This window comes from Ixodes scapularis, unplaced genomic scaffold (assembly GCF_016920785.2).
Source record: "Ixodes scapularis isolate PalLabHiFi unplaced genomic scaffold, ASM1692078v2 PGA_scaffold10__122_contigs__length_95168666, whole genome shotgun sequence".
NCBI classification, from domain to species: Eukaryota; Metazoa; Arthropoda; class Arachnida; order Ixodida; family Ixodidae; genus Ixodes; species Ixodes scapularis.
Genome location: NW_024609836.1, coordinates 76,627,046 through 76,643,923, shown reverse-complemented (window position 1 = coordinate 76,643,923; position 16,878 = coordinate 76,627,046). Strand labels below are relative to the sequence as shown.

At 45.3% G+C, this 16,878-nt stretch overlaps 2 protein-coding genes across 2 annotated transcripts in view; one reads left to right on the top strand and one right to left on the bottom strand.

Moving 5' to 3' along the window:
* LOC8035077 (poly(A) polymerase beta) overlaps positions 1 to 7,309 on the top strand; it is a 48,348-nt gene extending 41,039 nt beyond the window's left edge. The window contains exons 22-23 of the mRNA XM_029989861.4: positions 3,054 to 3,125; positions 4,835 to 7,309. Of these exons, the coding sequence (XP_029845721.2) occupies positions 3,054 to 3,125; positions 4,835 to 4,894 (132 nt within the window). The 3' untranslated portion in view covers positions 4,895 to 7,309. The remainder of the gene's footprint in view (positions 1 to 3,053; positions 3,126 to 4,834) is intronic.
* Positions 7,310 to 9,249: 1,940 nt separating this feature from the next.
* On the bottom strand, positions 9,250 to 13,551 carry LOC8035074 (glycine N-methyltransferase). Its single transcript, XM_029989866.3, has 5 exons — positions 12,804 to 13,551; positions 12,535 to 12,662; positions 11,171 to 11,424; positions 10,159 to 10,322; positions 9,250 to 9,604 (listed from the first exon to the last, which is right to left on the bottom strand). Exons 1-5 carry the CDS (start codon positions 13,007 to 13,009, stop codon positions 9,442 to 9,444), a joined length of 915 nt encoding a protein of 304 aa, XP_029845726.2. The 5' UTR covers positions 13,010 to 13,551; the 3' UTR covers positions 9,250 to 9,441.
* Between the last annotated feature and the right edge of the window lie 3,327 nt (positions 13,552 to 16,878).

Below are 16,878 nucleotides of genomic sequence, written 5' to 3'. Positions count from 1 at the left end.
CACATATTTTTCACGGTATATCTTCTCGTTGGCGCCAGACATTGACACAATAAACGTTTGACGGCATTCCTTTGCACAAAAATAACAAAGAAGAAAAAAGAAAAAAGACTAATTCACACGACAAACTGATCTGCGGACGGATTAATCACGTGACGACATGTCCGTGGTTTGTCCGTCTCCCGAGCGCATCCTCACGAGGGAGACGACGAGCAGATGACAGCGAGAACGGACCGAACCTGTTTGCCACCCCACTGTGCCGAGAAAATTCAGCATCGCACTCTGGCACCATTGTCCAAGAGAAAAATCTATGTTTGCTACCGCGATTAAGAATCATACGCCGCTGTTATGTACAGATTGAGACAGACCACCGTGATAAGATTCGCACGAAGTGCCACTAGCTTTACTAACCCAAGGCATGACAGTAACACAGGCATGGTCCTGCTCGAGAAGGCTTCAGCGGGGAAGCAACGAAGTTCTGGGCTCACAGAGGGACGTTTGGAGAAGCTTTCACGCCCTCCGCGCTTGTGCACAATTAAGTTCACCACAGACACAAGAAAGGTCTTGCTTGTGGAAAGGCTGATTGGACGTGCAAGAATTATCGCGGCGTGCTAGACGAGTTTTCACGGAGGCTTTTTGACACAGACCCGGAGGAGTACTGGAACCAGCATCGCATGAGCTGGGCAGTTTCTGCAGTTTCTTCCATGCGTGGAACCAAAAATTGCACATCAAAATGAACCAGTGAATGCACAAAACACAATGATGTGCCATTTTTGTTTTAATTTTCCAAAAACAAAGAAACAACACATTGTACCGTTGCCAGACCAATTGTTTTTCGAGTCAATCTCCCGCCAAAAATCCACAAGTGAAAAGGCGCTCAACTTTATCAGTCCGCGGACAAAGCACGGATCGCTGGAATCGGTGACGTGACGGTCATGTGCTGCACGGCCCGCGGATGAAAATCTATTCGGTCCGTCGTGTGTATCGGCTGTGAGCAACACAAACTTCCAACCGTTGTGCTATAACGCGTCCATGCAATTGACTTGTGGGGAAACCTGCCGTTTTATGGTCTTAGTTGCTAGTTTTGTCGGTCACTTTTTTATCGCTCATAAACATGACTTTTTTTTATTCTGTTCAGTCATGCTCGTTCTAGTAAGGGCTTAAGCGTGTAAGTATGAGGAAGGATGTTATCATAAAGTTATCAATATTCTACATTTGTACTTTTATCAGATAGAGTAGATTTGCTAAACAGGGACTTAGAACATTTGTATTTCCTAATAATGAGAACTGTAGTGAGTAAGTAATGAGGTTTATTTCATACCATACTATTGCATCTTGAAATGGTTTTGTTTTCAACTTATGGAACTTGTGTTATTTAGATTGCTAAATGGGCAGGTTTTGTTTTAATGAGGCTTAAGTTGTGCTTATTTTGTTGACTATGCCTTTCTATTGGAAATCCATAAAAGGAACCAACCCGCTACCACGACAGTTCCCAATAGCTGCCATTCAGATAAATTGCTATTGCGCTGTTGGCTTTTTAATGCTATGGACTGGATTATATTTAAGGAAACGGTATGTTAGGAAATAGCTCTGGAATGTTACATGTAGATACTTTCTCTTTGTGATATTTTTGTATATCAAAAAACATCCGTGCACTTATATCCCCAAGTTTGACTTGGGTGACCAGCTCCAAGATTTACTTATGCCGCTACTAAACTCGACTTTTATGGCTCCTGAGCTGTTCCAAAGCCGAGCTTTACTGCTCCAAAGTTGCTCAGAAGTGGCATTTTCGCTGCTCCCAGACCTGCTACAAAAGGCTGAAGCTTGCTTCCACCCCTGTGATAATGATCATATTGTATGAAATTTCTGCAGCTCAGCCAGGTTGAAAAGTGGATGGCACGCACAGTATCAAAAATGCCGACAATGACGAGAAATTTTATAACTGACATGACAGGTCTTTGGACTCTACACCCAGGCTGTCTAGTGACCGGGAAAACCGGGAATCGTCAGGGAAATTTTAATTACCAAGAAAAGTCGGGGAATTGTCAGGGATATTGTCCAAAAGCGAGCCCAGTCAGGGAAAATGAGCCGGAAGTGCCATCGAGTGCCCTGAGCAAAGACTTGGGGACTTGGGGGCAGAAAAATAGGCAATACATTCTGCTTAGAGCGGAGCGCTGGCTCTGCTCACCCGATGTAGGGTGTGCTACCCGATGCAAAGGGACCAGCCGACAAATCCAATCCAAGCCTTGGATTGGGTTGGATTGGATTGAAAGAGCAACACTGAACTAGATCTGGTTAGAGCTACTATACCCGTTTTCACCTCAAGAACCAAAGTAAAAAAAGTCTGGCTCCTCGCAGAGCATAGCTAATTTTCCCTTTTACGAGGAGAATTAATATATATGTAGGTGTATTTTAGATTAGATATATGTTATCTAATCAAGACGTATACATTTCAAACGCCAAAAGGATCGCCTCTTCCTCCGACAACTAAATCTTGTAAGAACTACTTCGCCCGGCGTATGAACAATGCACAAAACGTCCTTTTTTCTTGAGGTGAAAACGAGTATAGGTTTAGTAACAAACGGGAACGTCGTGTTTTCATTGTGTGTCCGGAAGTGGCCTCTTGACTGACAATGTCGGCGGCAAGAAAGTGCTCGTTTAATCCGAACTGGACAAACCCGAATATTTTGGAATATGCAAGTTAGATTAAGCTTGTGCAAAATGATCCTCACAGTGCTCAATGCTCAATGCCTTGTATTGTAACGGTCTTATAGATTTTACCGTTCCTACAGTGGTCTGGGAATTTTACCTGAAATTGTCAGGGAAAATGGAAAAGTCAAGGAATTTTAAAATAATAATTTGCTAGACATCCTTACACCAGGCTTGTTCGGGGTGACTCCAAATTACACTCAAAAGTGTGTAAGCACCAAATTGGTTGAAACGACCTATCACTAGGTATCTTAGCGAGCGGTCTGTTGGTTTGACCTGGACGCGAGATCACCGTTAGCTCCGTGCGCGTCTCTTTCATTCTGGTGCAGTCTGTGATCGTGTTGCAGGTGGACGGCCCCCGGGACGCCACGAGGCGCTCTCCCGTCCCCGTTGCCGAGGAGAAGGCCCACGTGTCCGATGTGAGTTGCCCGTCCGAGCAGTGCCACCTAGGACACAAGACCTGCCAGTGACGTTGGCGGCAAATTCCTTGAGGCTCGACGAGAACCACCGCTAAGCCACGTTCTGGCGTCACACTCCTCGTGGGACGCTGCAAGACGTGCCGGCGGCGTGGATTTAATTAGTGACGTCATTTGGGGGAGCTTGCAGGGTTTGTCTTCTGGGTGGTATTGGCTTGAATTCTCATTTTCTTCTTTAAACGGAATGCGTACGGACCTATACTCCGTTTCACGACGACTCGGCGAACTGCAAAGGCCACGACCCCCCCCCCCCCCTTCCCGATCCAATAGGGGTGTCAAAGCGAGGCACATGACCTCGCGTCGTGGGAGCTCTTCTGTCGCAGCGTCAAATGCGAGGCCCGGAGGAACCGGCTGTCGTCTGCTGGCCGAAAGTTGTCTGCCGCGAAGCCGACCAACTTCGGACGAACGTCCACCGCCGCAACGTCTCCGTCTGCTGGAGTAGCCATCTCTTTGGGAACAGTTCCTGAGACAACCATACGCTTTATTTATTCACGAATCTGTGGCGGGCACTAATGCCAGGACGACGTTTTGAGCGGAAGCGGTCGGATTACAGGGCTGCAATCGTTCAAACGTCGTTCAAAAGCCACGTTCTCGGGAAAGGTTTGATCCGAATTGAGTGCCGTTGGAAAGTAACGTGGCTTCGTCTTTCTTCCGTGTCGTGTAGCATAGTGTCGCTACAGATGCAATCGCGTGAGTTCAATTACCGTTAAAAGAAAAAGAATAGAACTACTTTCTGTCGCAAACGGCGCTGTTGCTACGGTGGTAACGATACCTCCATGGCCTCGACCGTGGAGTGTTGTCACGTGCCTTGCTCAGACACCCTCATTGGGTCGCGGAGGCCGCAGCCTCTGCAGTTCGCCAAGTTATCGTAAAACGAAGTAGAGTGTTTCGTAAGAATATTCTGCGAGCTCGACCGTGCTGACAAAGACCGGGCAGCACGTGACGTTTTGAACGCAAACTATCGCCTCGCGGAGCCACCTTGCACCAATTAACATTGCGTGACTCGAGGGAAGGCAGCGCTGTCACGTCACATAAATTTCCCCGCCGGATTCGGCAGGGAAATTAGCTCGACGGTTCTTTGGGAGGGTTTTCTATGGAATTCGGTTGATAAAACACAATCCGTGTTTCAAAAAATTCCCAAAGAGCGTAATGGAAGTGCAACAAGTGTGCGGCAAACAAAGAACTGGAAATCGATACGCATATTCCCATGGGACTACAACGCGACAGGCGTTTGCGAACGTAACAGCTGGGAAAGCGTATAGACCGAGAACGCGTCAACGAGGATGCAATACAAGCCTTTGGTTAACGGGCGAGCACCAACTCAAACGCTCTTACAGAACGTGCGCGATTGACCTGAGAATGCGTGCGACGATTCTGTGTACTGCGTTCCTATACTTCGTCTCGCCTTACGATGGCCCACGGGGTACGATACAAGCCGTCCAAGCCAATTCAATGCCGTGCGGCTGCCACGTGACCTTTGGGAGGGGAGGTGCGTTGTCACGCGATACATTCGCAGCGCTAAATTGGCCGAGGTGACTCGTACAGTCGGCTACAGTCTGTCGTAAGGTGGAACGAAGTACGACGGGCGCTCTACTTGGAGTCGTTGAATCTGCCCTCTCTGTATTTTATGCTTTTCCTTGTACCTTTCGCAGGGCATCGACAGCACAACGAGGTCACCCCTGCACTCGACAGCACTGGAAACATCCGTCTAATGTGCGTAAGGTAAAACAAAACAAGAGGAAAAAATGCAGAAAACTTTTTTTTTGGAAAAAAAACTTTTTTGCCCAACCCTTGTTCAAGACAACCGAACGCAAAGATGCCACCTCCTTTCCCTTTTTTTTTTTTTTTTTTTTTTCTTGTTTTTGTTTCCGTACGTATTTTGTGTGTTTCTTCGTGTTCCCATCCTATTCTCCTTGCAGGAGACTCGTGTGAAAAAAAAGAAAGAGCTCGTCCTGCAACTTTGGGCACATGTGTTCAGTCCCTCTAGTGATTTGGGAAGGTTGACAGGGCTCGAACTTTGGTGATGCTTTAAAGCGTAGAAAAGACCGATTTTTTTTATTTTATTTTTTTTTCTTGGCATTTGATTGTTGGACTTTGGAAGGTATGGTTTGAGGTCAACTGGAATAAGATTGGGCAGACACTTTTTGCTTCACTTGCAGGCTGTTACTATTGATGTACCGAGAAAACAACTGATAGTTTGCGCACCGAGCTTAGCGGAAGTACATTTGCAGGTTTTTCGTATTTGGTGGCTGTCTCTCTACTACCCGTATTCTTGCAGGAGAAACGTTTTGGATTCCCCCAAGTGTCTCTAACTTTTCAGTTTGTAAGAGGAGTTTTACGGTGCTCAAAACATCTTTTTTATGATATCACGAGACTGTAAGAGGAGTTTTTTTGGTGCTCGAAACATCTTTTCTATAGCATCACGAGACCTATTTTAGGGAATTCAAAACCTTATTCCAGTTGACCTGTAGCAGTTCGAGAAGACTTGCCACTCTGCCAACAAAGATAGTGATGTTGTGGAGAGACTTTTTTCTTTCCCAAATCTTTCCAGGACAGCGCGAGATCTCTCGTCTGGCGGTGTTTGCGAGAGCTCTAGTTTGTCTTCACGTGCGAGCGTTTGTGGAGCTGCAGGTGCAAGGTGCTTTGGCTGTTTTCATGATTTGTTTGTTGCTGCAAGCGTGTCTGTGCATTAGACCTTTTGGCCGAGCTTTCAAACTCTGCAGAGATGGGGCCTACTAGAAGTGGCATGATGAGGGGAGAAAAATATTTTTTTAAAAATTATGTTTACACCTTAGTACATTTTCTTGAATTTTGGCTCTCGATCCTTGCACTCAAATTTGAAATTGGGGACGGTTGTGTTGTTTCGAGAGACCTCACCAGAGAAGCGATGCAAAACGCCCCTCTGAAGAGTGCGAGCCATTGTGCACGTCATTTGAGTGACCTTACCATAACGGTTTTTGTCTTTTCCGGTTTCAACCAAGCATTGCACCACACGTGCTTCTGCAACCTGTTGGGTGGTGCGTGTGAATATCGTAATGTGTTTTTGAGGGGTTGAGAAACATCAGATCAGGCTGAAACTTATTATGCAGCAGCTGTTTTCGTTTTTGCTTGTTGAGGGTCATGGCTGTGACCCGTCTAATTCGTGGCATAAGTTCTTAGCGATTGAACATTTTCCATTGTTTTTTGGGACTGGAAACTTGAAGCGTTTCAAGATACCACCTTCTTTGCCCGCATGTTTGCTTGCATGAAGGGGGCAGGGTATGAATCGATATTTGGGCTCGTTTCAGGAACACCTTTGTGTGTTACTGAAGCAAACCTTTTAGCAATGCCCGGAATGGCTACTGAAGTTGGGCCCTTTCAGCAACATTGATTGCTAAAGCAAGACCTTTAGCAATGCCCAGGGGGCATGATCGCTTCGCGATTATTCATCGTATATCTTTCTTTCTGCGTGTTTGTTTGTTGTCATTTTGCTTTCAATTCCATGGAAGGGTTAGCAGAAACTTCACGTGGAAGCGGATGCTGCGACTGCTCGGGGGCATTAAAGCGCGCACCACATAGTTTTTATTCTGCAGCATTAACATCGATGTGCGCCATGTATATTCACGCCGCTGAATTACCCCCTCACATTCTGTACATAGTCTTCCTGCGATCATGTGTCTGGTGCGTGCGAGTCTTTGTGAGTCAAGAAAGTCGTTACCTTGCGTCTAGGAGTGGCCCATCCTTGCTTTGTCTTCATTGCAATTGATTGTTTGATGGCTTTGGAGGTTTCGTGTTGTTAAGCAACATCATCTAATTGGAAGATGCCATTTAGAGAAGTGGAAGCAGTGATGGTGTGTGCTTGCCAGCAAAACATCTGCAAATTTGTACAGAGGTAGCTGGGTGAGCAGCCGTTGTTATTATTTTTTTTTATGTCAGATGGAGCACACTTTGGATACTTATTTTGTACCAATCGTTACGATTGCAGCAGATATTTCGAGCCATCAACTTTGTTGTGATCGAGATTTTTGACACGGCTGAAACGTTAAATTGGGTTAATTCGAATGTTTGAAGACCTGTGGAGTGCCTGATTTTACCTGTAGCGCTGTACATATTCAAGGTATAATAAAGTGAGCAAAATTTTCATTGGACGGTTGTGTCACTGGTACTATTTTTCGGCGCGCGTAGTGCGGCCTTTGTGAGGCGTCAACAGGCGTTGACGTCATGTTGCGTCTGTTCTTCCGCGGCAGCAAATGCAATGGCGGCGGGTAGTAGTCAGTGGTCGCATTTCGTATCTGTGGTCGTGGTGAATCGTCGACTTTTGGCGTGAAGTGGAGCAACTCAACATATTCAGGCAAGTTTACATCTCTACGCGTGCGAGAGTTGTTTCATTTTAAGTTATTTATGAAAATGCGCGAGTGGCCGCGAACGGGGTGCCGTAGGACGACATAAGAACTCGTAGGAACGTCGTTTTGCGGGCCAAAAACTGGTGATTTAGTTGACCAAAATGTCCTCTTGCTGAGAACATCAGTGTTAATTAGCATATTGAAGAAACCGCTAATTGGATGTGCGGTGACATGAAGAGTAACGGCCCGCAACAGCCCGAGAACTGGATTGGATTGGCTGACGTTTGCGTGATATGCTGGCATCGGTTGCCAGGTGACTTATTTATGTTTGGTTTTCTGTGTTCACTGTTGCGAAAACCTATAAAACGTTCTCTCAATCAGTCGCTGTACTCGCCAATAAATTTCACAGATTTATGTTGCTTCCAGAGCTTCGATGGCAAGGCACTGGCTTATTTTTATAGCTAAAGTTCACCGTTATTGACGTTTTCTTCAATCGGTTGTCAAACAGTCGCCGGCAACGCGCGTGATTCTGCGACGTTTCACCGGAAAATGAATCGCATTAGGTCTGTTAACTCGTTTATTAAGTTAGGAAGTCTGTGGAATATAATCCATTAAATAATAAATTCACCCAGTAAACACCGATGGATGAGCAAGTTTTGGTTTTTTGGGGTGGACTTCTGGTTTCGGTTTCTTAGGGCAGACTTTCGAAAACGGGCGAACAAGCTATTTTCAACGCTCTTTGCGGTGTACTTGCAGCGTGTCTCGCTTGCCATGGCCCACTCCGAAGCAGATCTTGAGCGACAAGCCATGGAAGAGATCCTCCGCGAGAGCAAGCGAGGAGCCGAAAGGGCCAAGGAGTCGGGCGCCTACGGTTGGGAAAGACCGCGACTGCACCCGACCAACAAAGTCTTCCTCAGGAACACAGTCCTCAGCACCTTGCCTAGCAGACGCCGGCTACAGTCGTCCTCGAAGACGTCGGTCAAGGATCGAGCATCGAATGGCAGAGCAGAGTCGGAACACAGAAAAAGAGAGCGCAGAGATTCGCCTGGGAAAAGCGAAACTGACAAGAAGAGCCGCGATGAAGACGTGCGACCTGTGTCCAAGGCTCAGAGTACAAGGGCCAAATAATGTCATATAGGAGCCGCGATGTGCATTTAAGTCTGGCGTGCCATCCATTCGAAGCATTTGTCGTGAAGTAAAATGTTATTGTTGTAAAGTACATACTGATTTGCCCTGTTAATTCCTCTCTCGTCTAGGTTTGTTCTATATCCGACTTGATTGATTGCTCCCCCGATTGTTTATGAAGGTGATTCATAGCTGTTTTGAATATGCACGGTGACATTGGAGTTAGTGGCATAGCCGGGGAGGGGGGGGGGGGGGGGGGGATGTATGGATTATAAGTAACGCAAAAGAACCGCGGAAAGCAATGAGTGACGACAATCGCTATTATATGATTCCTGGGCATACTTTCAATTTGACCACACAATACGATATGATCATTTATAAGCTGGCCGCTCCATGCCTTCAGTCTGACAATGGGAAAGAGTGAAGACCTTAAAATAGGGGCCATGAAACATTCTGCACGTTTTAGGTCCATTTGAGGTGAAATCCCATATTTAATACTAAAAGAAACGATTGGAAGGTATCCTACTTGTAACGCGAATTGCAGCATTGCGCTTCTCCATTGAATTTAAGGGATATCCAGAAAGAATATTTCTTATATGGATATACACAGTAAGCAGTGGTTTCGTTATGGAGATAATTACTTCTTTAATTAATACTTGCAAATTAAAATGGTGCGGTACACGAACTCCATTGGAGCAAAAATGGTGGTCACTTGATGGTCACAAGAGAGGGACGTGCTGGATTCTGTTTAGTTCCATCGCCATCGTTGTTTGTGTGTCAGTAACTATATAGGCGAAACTGCGGCCAGCTTTTTATACTTTCTGCAGGATGTGAATGTAAAACGCAGGAACGTAGTCGTCGCTCAGCGGCTTGAAGTCCCCGTATATCTCGTGCCTCGCCTCGTCGCCGAAAACGTCCTTGAGGATCTTGGAAAATTCGGCCAATCTGTGCGGGTAGTACGACAGCCGGAAATTGCTGCAAAAAATTAAACAAAACAAGCGTCACACACAGTGACGCCACTATAGGTCAGCGGCACCCCGCGACACCACCCCCCCACCCCTTTTTAATGACGTCATTGGTAACATAACTTGTGAATACAAAGTATCTCGGAATAAGATATACACCTTGAGATCGCCCCCACTGTAAAACGAAACTACACGACGAGACCGACCGAAGACGTCATATGTGCCCTCCAGGGGTTACCAAACTTGTTGATCCCGAAGATCGAAAAGCCTCAAATGATAGCCGAAGGACTTCTGTCCCCTTTGACACTATTGCATATTAGAGCTAGGCCTACATACTTTGTTAACAACATAGCACAGACTGAGTAGGGTGTGTTTAGCTCATGGCTGTGCATCACTGTGTGCTTCAGACACGCTGAAAAACCGGTTGAACTGGGGAGATACCTTACTTGGGATAGGGACGATTAAGAATATCTAGCTTCCTGGGAACCCAGTTTGACTTGACTTGAGATCAAAATAAGATAATTATGAAAATGCTGATATGCCGCGTAAGTACCAGGAACTCACTTGACGGGTTCTCCGGAGAGCCTCCCCTTCTTGCTGTGCTCCGAGTCGGTGTTGTCGAACTTGCTGTCCAGCGACGAGATGTCCATGACGTAGTCGAGCATCACCATGGACGGCTTCCGGTCAACGTACATCACCGACGTGTGAATGTCCCGGATATACTTGCTCTGCAAGAAATGCACCTCGGGGTCATTTTGCGGCCCCCGTGACATGGTCCGGTCGTGATAAACTAATTTGTGACCTACATGGTGCGTCCCTAACAGTCAGCACGGTTGGCAAGCCTTGCAAAATTCAAATTTCAAACCCACTTTTTCTTTATTAGGCACGCGAACATTGCTTTGCAAAAAAAGTTTTGTCTATTTTTTTTTAGCTTAACTCAGAGTTGTAAAACTGTTAATAGTAGTGCAGAACACGGCGACTGTGCAGGTTTGCAAGTTTGCTCCCAAATAACTTGCTTAACCCCCCCCCCCCCCCAAAAAAAAAAAAAAAAAAAAAATGAAAAAGTTATTTTAGAGTCTAGCTGCACGAGCATAATAATTTCGATAAGTTATGATTTTAACGAAATGCGTGAACAATGACCTCCTGGGAGCGAGCTCGCAAGCCATTGAGCAGACGACGCGTGCGGCCGCCGTTATATATATATATATATATATATATATATATATATATATATTAAGATTTCATTATTTCTAGACTATATTTAGAAACAATTGTAAAACCACGTTTGCCTGCAAAATTTCCGGTGTGTACATTTGAAATTGAAATTTCGTGAGGCGTGCCAAATGTGCTGCTGCTTAGGGCCTCGCCCTGTAATCCGTAAAACATAAAACCGCGTTGTCTCTGGTGAATAGCACACTGACGGAATGAAGAAAAAAAAAGTGCTTATTTGTTACACCTGACATCCTCTGCAGTAGGGTCTACGAGTCACCAAACAAACTACGCCTGTGTCCATTGTTACGTGGCGATCGACACTGTGGCAATCGCCGTAACAGCATAAGAAGGGTGAGCGTCGTACATTGTAGTAGATGCTGTGCGTCGGCGTCGTTCCGTGGTCGAGGATGTGGTCGTAGTTGCGGTGGTCGATGATCAGGAAGCCTCCGGGCTTGATCATTTCCCTGAAGTTGGTGATGGCTTTCCGGTGGATGCTGCCGTCCCCGGCGACGTCCGGTAAATGGCTGAACGAGTTGCCGAGACAAATGACCGCGTCGAAACCGGTCTCGGGCTTCACCAGGTCATCGGGGAGCGTCAGCCAGTTTGCCTCTTCGATCACTGCAGATGGTATAGGTAACGAAAGCTCATATTTAAAGTCTAATCAGTGAGCCTGCACTTCATAGGAGTGTGCGAATATTCGAAGTTTCGAATAATACGCTATTCGGTTCGAGGTGAATTGCGATATTCGTATTTGTCGAAGTGTTGAACTTGATAGCGGCCGGTCAGCCCCGTTGAGTGCGCTTTTCGTCGAGCCTGGCGCATTGTGGGGAAGCAACACCAGCGGAGCTCACTAAATGTGCGGGTGTTGCTCCACGGCGATCAACACTTCGTAAAGTACAAATATCGCCGCCGCGCACGCTTAGCAGGAAAGCACACTTCTAAAGCAGGATGGTGTACGCACGCAACTGGTGTATTTATGAAGAAACGGAAAATGTGACCGAAAGCAGTTATGGTGTCGCAAGCGATTTGGCGAGCGACGAGACAAGCGACGGCGACCCGCATCGCTGTCGCTCGGTCAGTCGCGCGGCGACACAAACCAAATGAAAGCGACAGGAGCAGCAAGCGACCAAGGCGATGAGCGACGTTTACTAGAAATCCAAAAACAGAGCGGCGCGCCGAGCGACAGTGAGAAATCTCCGCTTGCCGTTGATCTCGTCGCTTCTCGCCGTCGCTCGTCTCGTCACTCGCTAAATCGCTTACATGCGGTTCAGCCTTCGCTGTACTCGGATCTCTAATTATCACTTATCGTCCCGAGTCAAGTTTTAGACAACTGACTACCCTAGTATTTGTAATAAAATAAAAATATATTTTTTTTTTTTTTTATTGAAGCCGCGTGAAACCGAAACCGAAATTTCGGGGCTAGGTTTTGTTGCAGACAACGCTCAAACTTTCGCTCTTTGCTGTGCGGCATCGATGTTGCGCAGCTCCCTTGCTTCATTGCCCAAATAAGAAAATTAATAAAAAAAAAAACACTTACGTTGAAGAACCAACTTAAAAAGTCACGCGATTATGGTGGCAATCCATGACAGTCAGAAAGAAAAAAAGAGCAGTACCTCCGGTGGCGAGACGCGTGACAAACACTTCGACTTCGACACCTCTTCGTCGCTAATCAAAACACTTATCGGAGCAGAAGGCATGTGTTTACTCCGCTATCCTGGACGTACGTACCCCACTCGTTGAAGGCCTTTTCGCTTCTGCGGTTCCAACGGGTCCTCAGCGCGTACTTGAGCATACGGTCGCTGGCGTCCACGCTGGTCACCTTAAAGCCTTCTTCCAGGAGAAGGATAGAGTCGATGCTGGAGCATGCGAAAAGGAAATTAGTACAGGGCCCCACCCCAGTGTGACAGAACTGTCACATTGGGGCATACAAGACATCAAGAACGTTATAAGCAGAAACCTAAATGATTAAAAGAAACAGTTGGAACGAACGCGCTTACCCAGTTCCGCAAGCGACGTCCAGGAGACGATGACATTGCAGAGTTTGGAGTTTCTCCGTCAGGAAAGTTTTGTAGTGGTCTGTCCTCTTGTTTCTTTCTCCGATGTAGACCTCCCATACCTTAGCCGCTCTGCCGTCGGCGTACTGGTCCGGGATACCTTCGCTACCGATGCCCAAGGACCGTGTATGATAGACGTGATCTGTCATTATGGCGTGAGAAAGCAAAGTGACGACGAGACTGAGGCTGCTCTACGCTGTCCTCCCAAGAGTCTGTTTGGATGCCCGTCTGGACATTTTATTGTGTTGTTTTGGCAATGTCAGGCGGTGCGCGCCCGAAAGAGCCAATGAGGAGAGCGGAAGTTAGCCACGTGCTGATTACAGTGATTACAGATCCTCGACGATAGCAGACAACGTCCTTTGTGGTTTATCGGCAAGTTCTCGAGTGTTTGTTCGAGTTTACCGTCGTTTTATTGTTCTAAAATTGATAGATGTAGTGATGCAAGCAGAAACCAATTCGTTGCGGGATTTTACGAGCTTCGAAGTGGCCAAATAGACGTGCGTAGCGGTTGATGGAAACTAAACTTTTTAAAAGATGTTTGCAGTGCGAGTTAGTGCTCGAAGCATACCTTTTAAATACAATCAATAGAAATCGCCCCCTCTTCCTCTCCTCTCGTCATACCAAACGTTCTGAAAATGGAAAAAGTAAAAAAAAAAAAAAAAAGTTCGAATATGTATTGTTTTGAGCAGACGTGTGGTGATGTTATCCGTGTGTTCCCAGTCAACCTTCAGGAACTTTATCGTTGCTTTTTTCTACTATGAAAGGCACGCGTTTTTGTTATGATGAAGCGACTATGACGTTGATCTTTGTTCCCTGCTGTGTCGGTATCTCGAGTGTGTCTGATATCCGCCGATTACGAGTTAGCGCAGTACAAGCGTACTATTCTTCCACTGAGCTGTCGATGGAATAAATGTAAATATATCAAATAAATATCCGATATGAAAAACGTAATTTAATAATCACAAGGAAAAAAAAATGGCACGAGGAAAGTGAAATCACACGGAGCAGAATATTGAGGATGCATTAATTTTTAATCAGGTGACTGCAGCGACACAATATTTTTTTTAGACAATATCACCGTACGATAAAGAGAGAAGTGGTCGACCAAGACGTGTAATAAAACCATTGACTGTGCGCGCGAATAATTTTGTTAAGACCGATTCACATATGGTGCGATTTTACTTGCGATTTCGCAGTGGCGACATCGCTCGCGCGGAGCTGCGAAATCGCAAGAAGATTCGCTCCATGTGAATAAGTATTTGTGCCTTTGACGAATAGACTGACATGACGGCGGAATTTCGCTGAGATTTGTCCAAAAGTCATTCCACGAAAAGAAAAAAAGAACACGTATTCTTTGTTAGGAACAGCTGAGACACAAAAAGGAGAATACAAAGCCTGACAAAATACACGGAGGCGACACACATTACCGTATTCCACAAGTTACATTTAATGGCTGAAAGCTACAGAAGCCCGCAAAACGGCAATTATATTTACGCGTGATATGCTTTTTTTTTTTTTTTTTTTTTAATTTCTTGGTTGTTGGGCTGGTCGCTGTCACGTATTGCTCGTACATGGTACGTAGGGACGGATCGAAAACTCCGTCTTTTTTTCTTTTTTTTTTTGGGGGGGGGGGGGGGGGGCGGAAATTTTTTAAGGATACTATTCTCCCATTCTTTCTTGTGCAAGGGGGGTCCACCTATCTCAAATTGCCCTCCGAGAAGGGAAGAGGGAGGGGGGGTCGACTAATTAATTACGTAATTAATTACGTAATCAATTACACATGCCTTGCCCCTCCGGTTGTCAGATTGGGGGGGGAAGGGGGCAAGGCATGTGCTTTGCCCCCCTGACACAGCTGCCACTGGACAGGGCAAACACTGGCCGGCGGCGCCCAAGGGATACCGAGGGCACCGCCACCCGGGGAGGTGGGAGGGGGGTTCTGGCAAGTTCTATTTTGACCCCCCCCCCCCCCCCCCCCCGCCCCCCTTCTACACACACACACACACACACTCAAAAACAAGTTGGTATGCCACTGGAGCTTGTGCTTTTAGCCTAGTGGTGGTATATTGCCATTCCGGTTTATTCGGGCAAAAAAGAATGAGAGGCCAATATTTAGACGAAGCAATACTCCGTCCAAAATATAAGCAAAATAGTGCAAAATGCGTGAACACGTCACAGAAGCAGGGTTTTTTTTTTCAGCGGAAATAAATTGACGATATATAAAACTATTATTCATGGCGCATGTGACACTTGAGGCATATACGAAGCAGTCGCGGAATGCCTGCGGGCCGCGTGTTTGACACCCCTGCTATATTAGATCTGTATGGGGCGGATATTTGCCAGAACTGACACCTAAATTACAATGAAAGGGCCGGGGATGCGTGGTGTACGATAACACCACGAAGACACCCTATCGAATTCTCACTGATTGATACGGTTTTCAGTGGCAGACCTTGTCTAGCCGTTATCTACCAGACGAGATTGTCGCACTCTTCATTGTGTGTACCGTAAACAGATTTGCCATCGAAACCAGTGAGAGGCAGAAACATCCGCCGCTATCCTCGTGGCAATACCAAATACGTTTAGGCGACAGATTAGTCATTGGTAATTTATCTCAGACTTTCTTTTATGGGAAAAATAAATTTCCTTTCCTAAAAAATCAAGCTTTTTTCTTTTTAGATTTGCGTTGTGGTTAGCAATAAAGATCTCAAATATATATGTCTAAACCACTGTAATATGATCACTCTTACTTTTTTTCCCCTCCTTGTTCCTTCGAGTGAATTCATTTTTCTTTCAACACGTAATTATCACGAACTACACAAAACTACCACAAACAAATTGTGATTCAACTTAATACAACCGTGCAGTTTGATTTTCACAGAATTATACAGTAACCATAACTTCCTATTTTTCGCAATTGGATTGTCACTAACACAAAGTCTGACATAAGATTTATTCTTCTGTGTGTTTGTGTGAGTGAAAAGTTTGTTCGAAAATTATAAAAGATTATACTTTTTTATTTTTTTCACATTTTCGGAAGTTTGTCATATCTAACTCCGAACGTACAGTAAAAGCTAGACAACCAAGTAAATGAAATCGCCTTCCCATTGAAAGGTGGTACTCTACAGAAACTGATATTGAATAGAGTGAATGTAGTGTCAAAATGAAAGTTAATAACACCATCTGATGAAAAAAAAAAAAAAAAAAGAAAACTAAGAACGCAAACAAGCTGGTGCAAATTGAATATAGTCACAAAGAACTCCGCGTGCTGTCCCCTTCCTTCGGCCGGTCTTGCGATCCTTTGTGATTATGACAGTCTGATAGATTTATCTCTTCAGACATCAAGCAGAACCATAGCCTATGAGAGAACTAACCCGACATGTATTTCAAAATTAAATCTTCAAATGTAGTTTAAAAAAAAAAAGACAAAATGTGAGGAAAACATAAAGAGAAGGAGGGAGAGAGAGGGAGAGAGAGAGAGAGAGAAAAATAGGGGGGGGGGGGGGGTGTCACCGAAAAATAGCGTTACTGCTGCGTATTTCCTCAATGTATTCGACTCATGCGGTGTACATGAGGTACAAGTTACATTTTTTTAAGCTTGTTAATGAAACAATATACTTTTTAGCACATTACCAAGGCATGAAATAAATATAATATTTTGTCTGCATAATTTTCCGTCCGAAGGGATGGTCACTTCTCGTCGGTAAAGCCAAACAACTGTTATTTTTAAAATTATTATTAAGGTTTCTAAAGCAGTGTGAATGCTTTATTTTATAACGTAACGAGAATCCAGCGTTTGGCTGCTAGCACAAGTGGCGGTAGCAGACGACGCCAAAAGCGAAATTGACCTCTTCTTGTAACTCTCCTGCCTTGTATCTGTCTTCATTCTTACTTGAAATTCTTTCTTGCTATAAAATTTATAAATTATCATGCGAATTATGCAACAGATAAGTTATAGCTCAAACAAAATAATGTAAATTAAACAGCTCGTTTCACTACAGTAGTTTCGCTAAGCACCGAC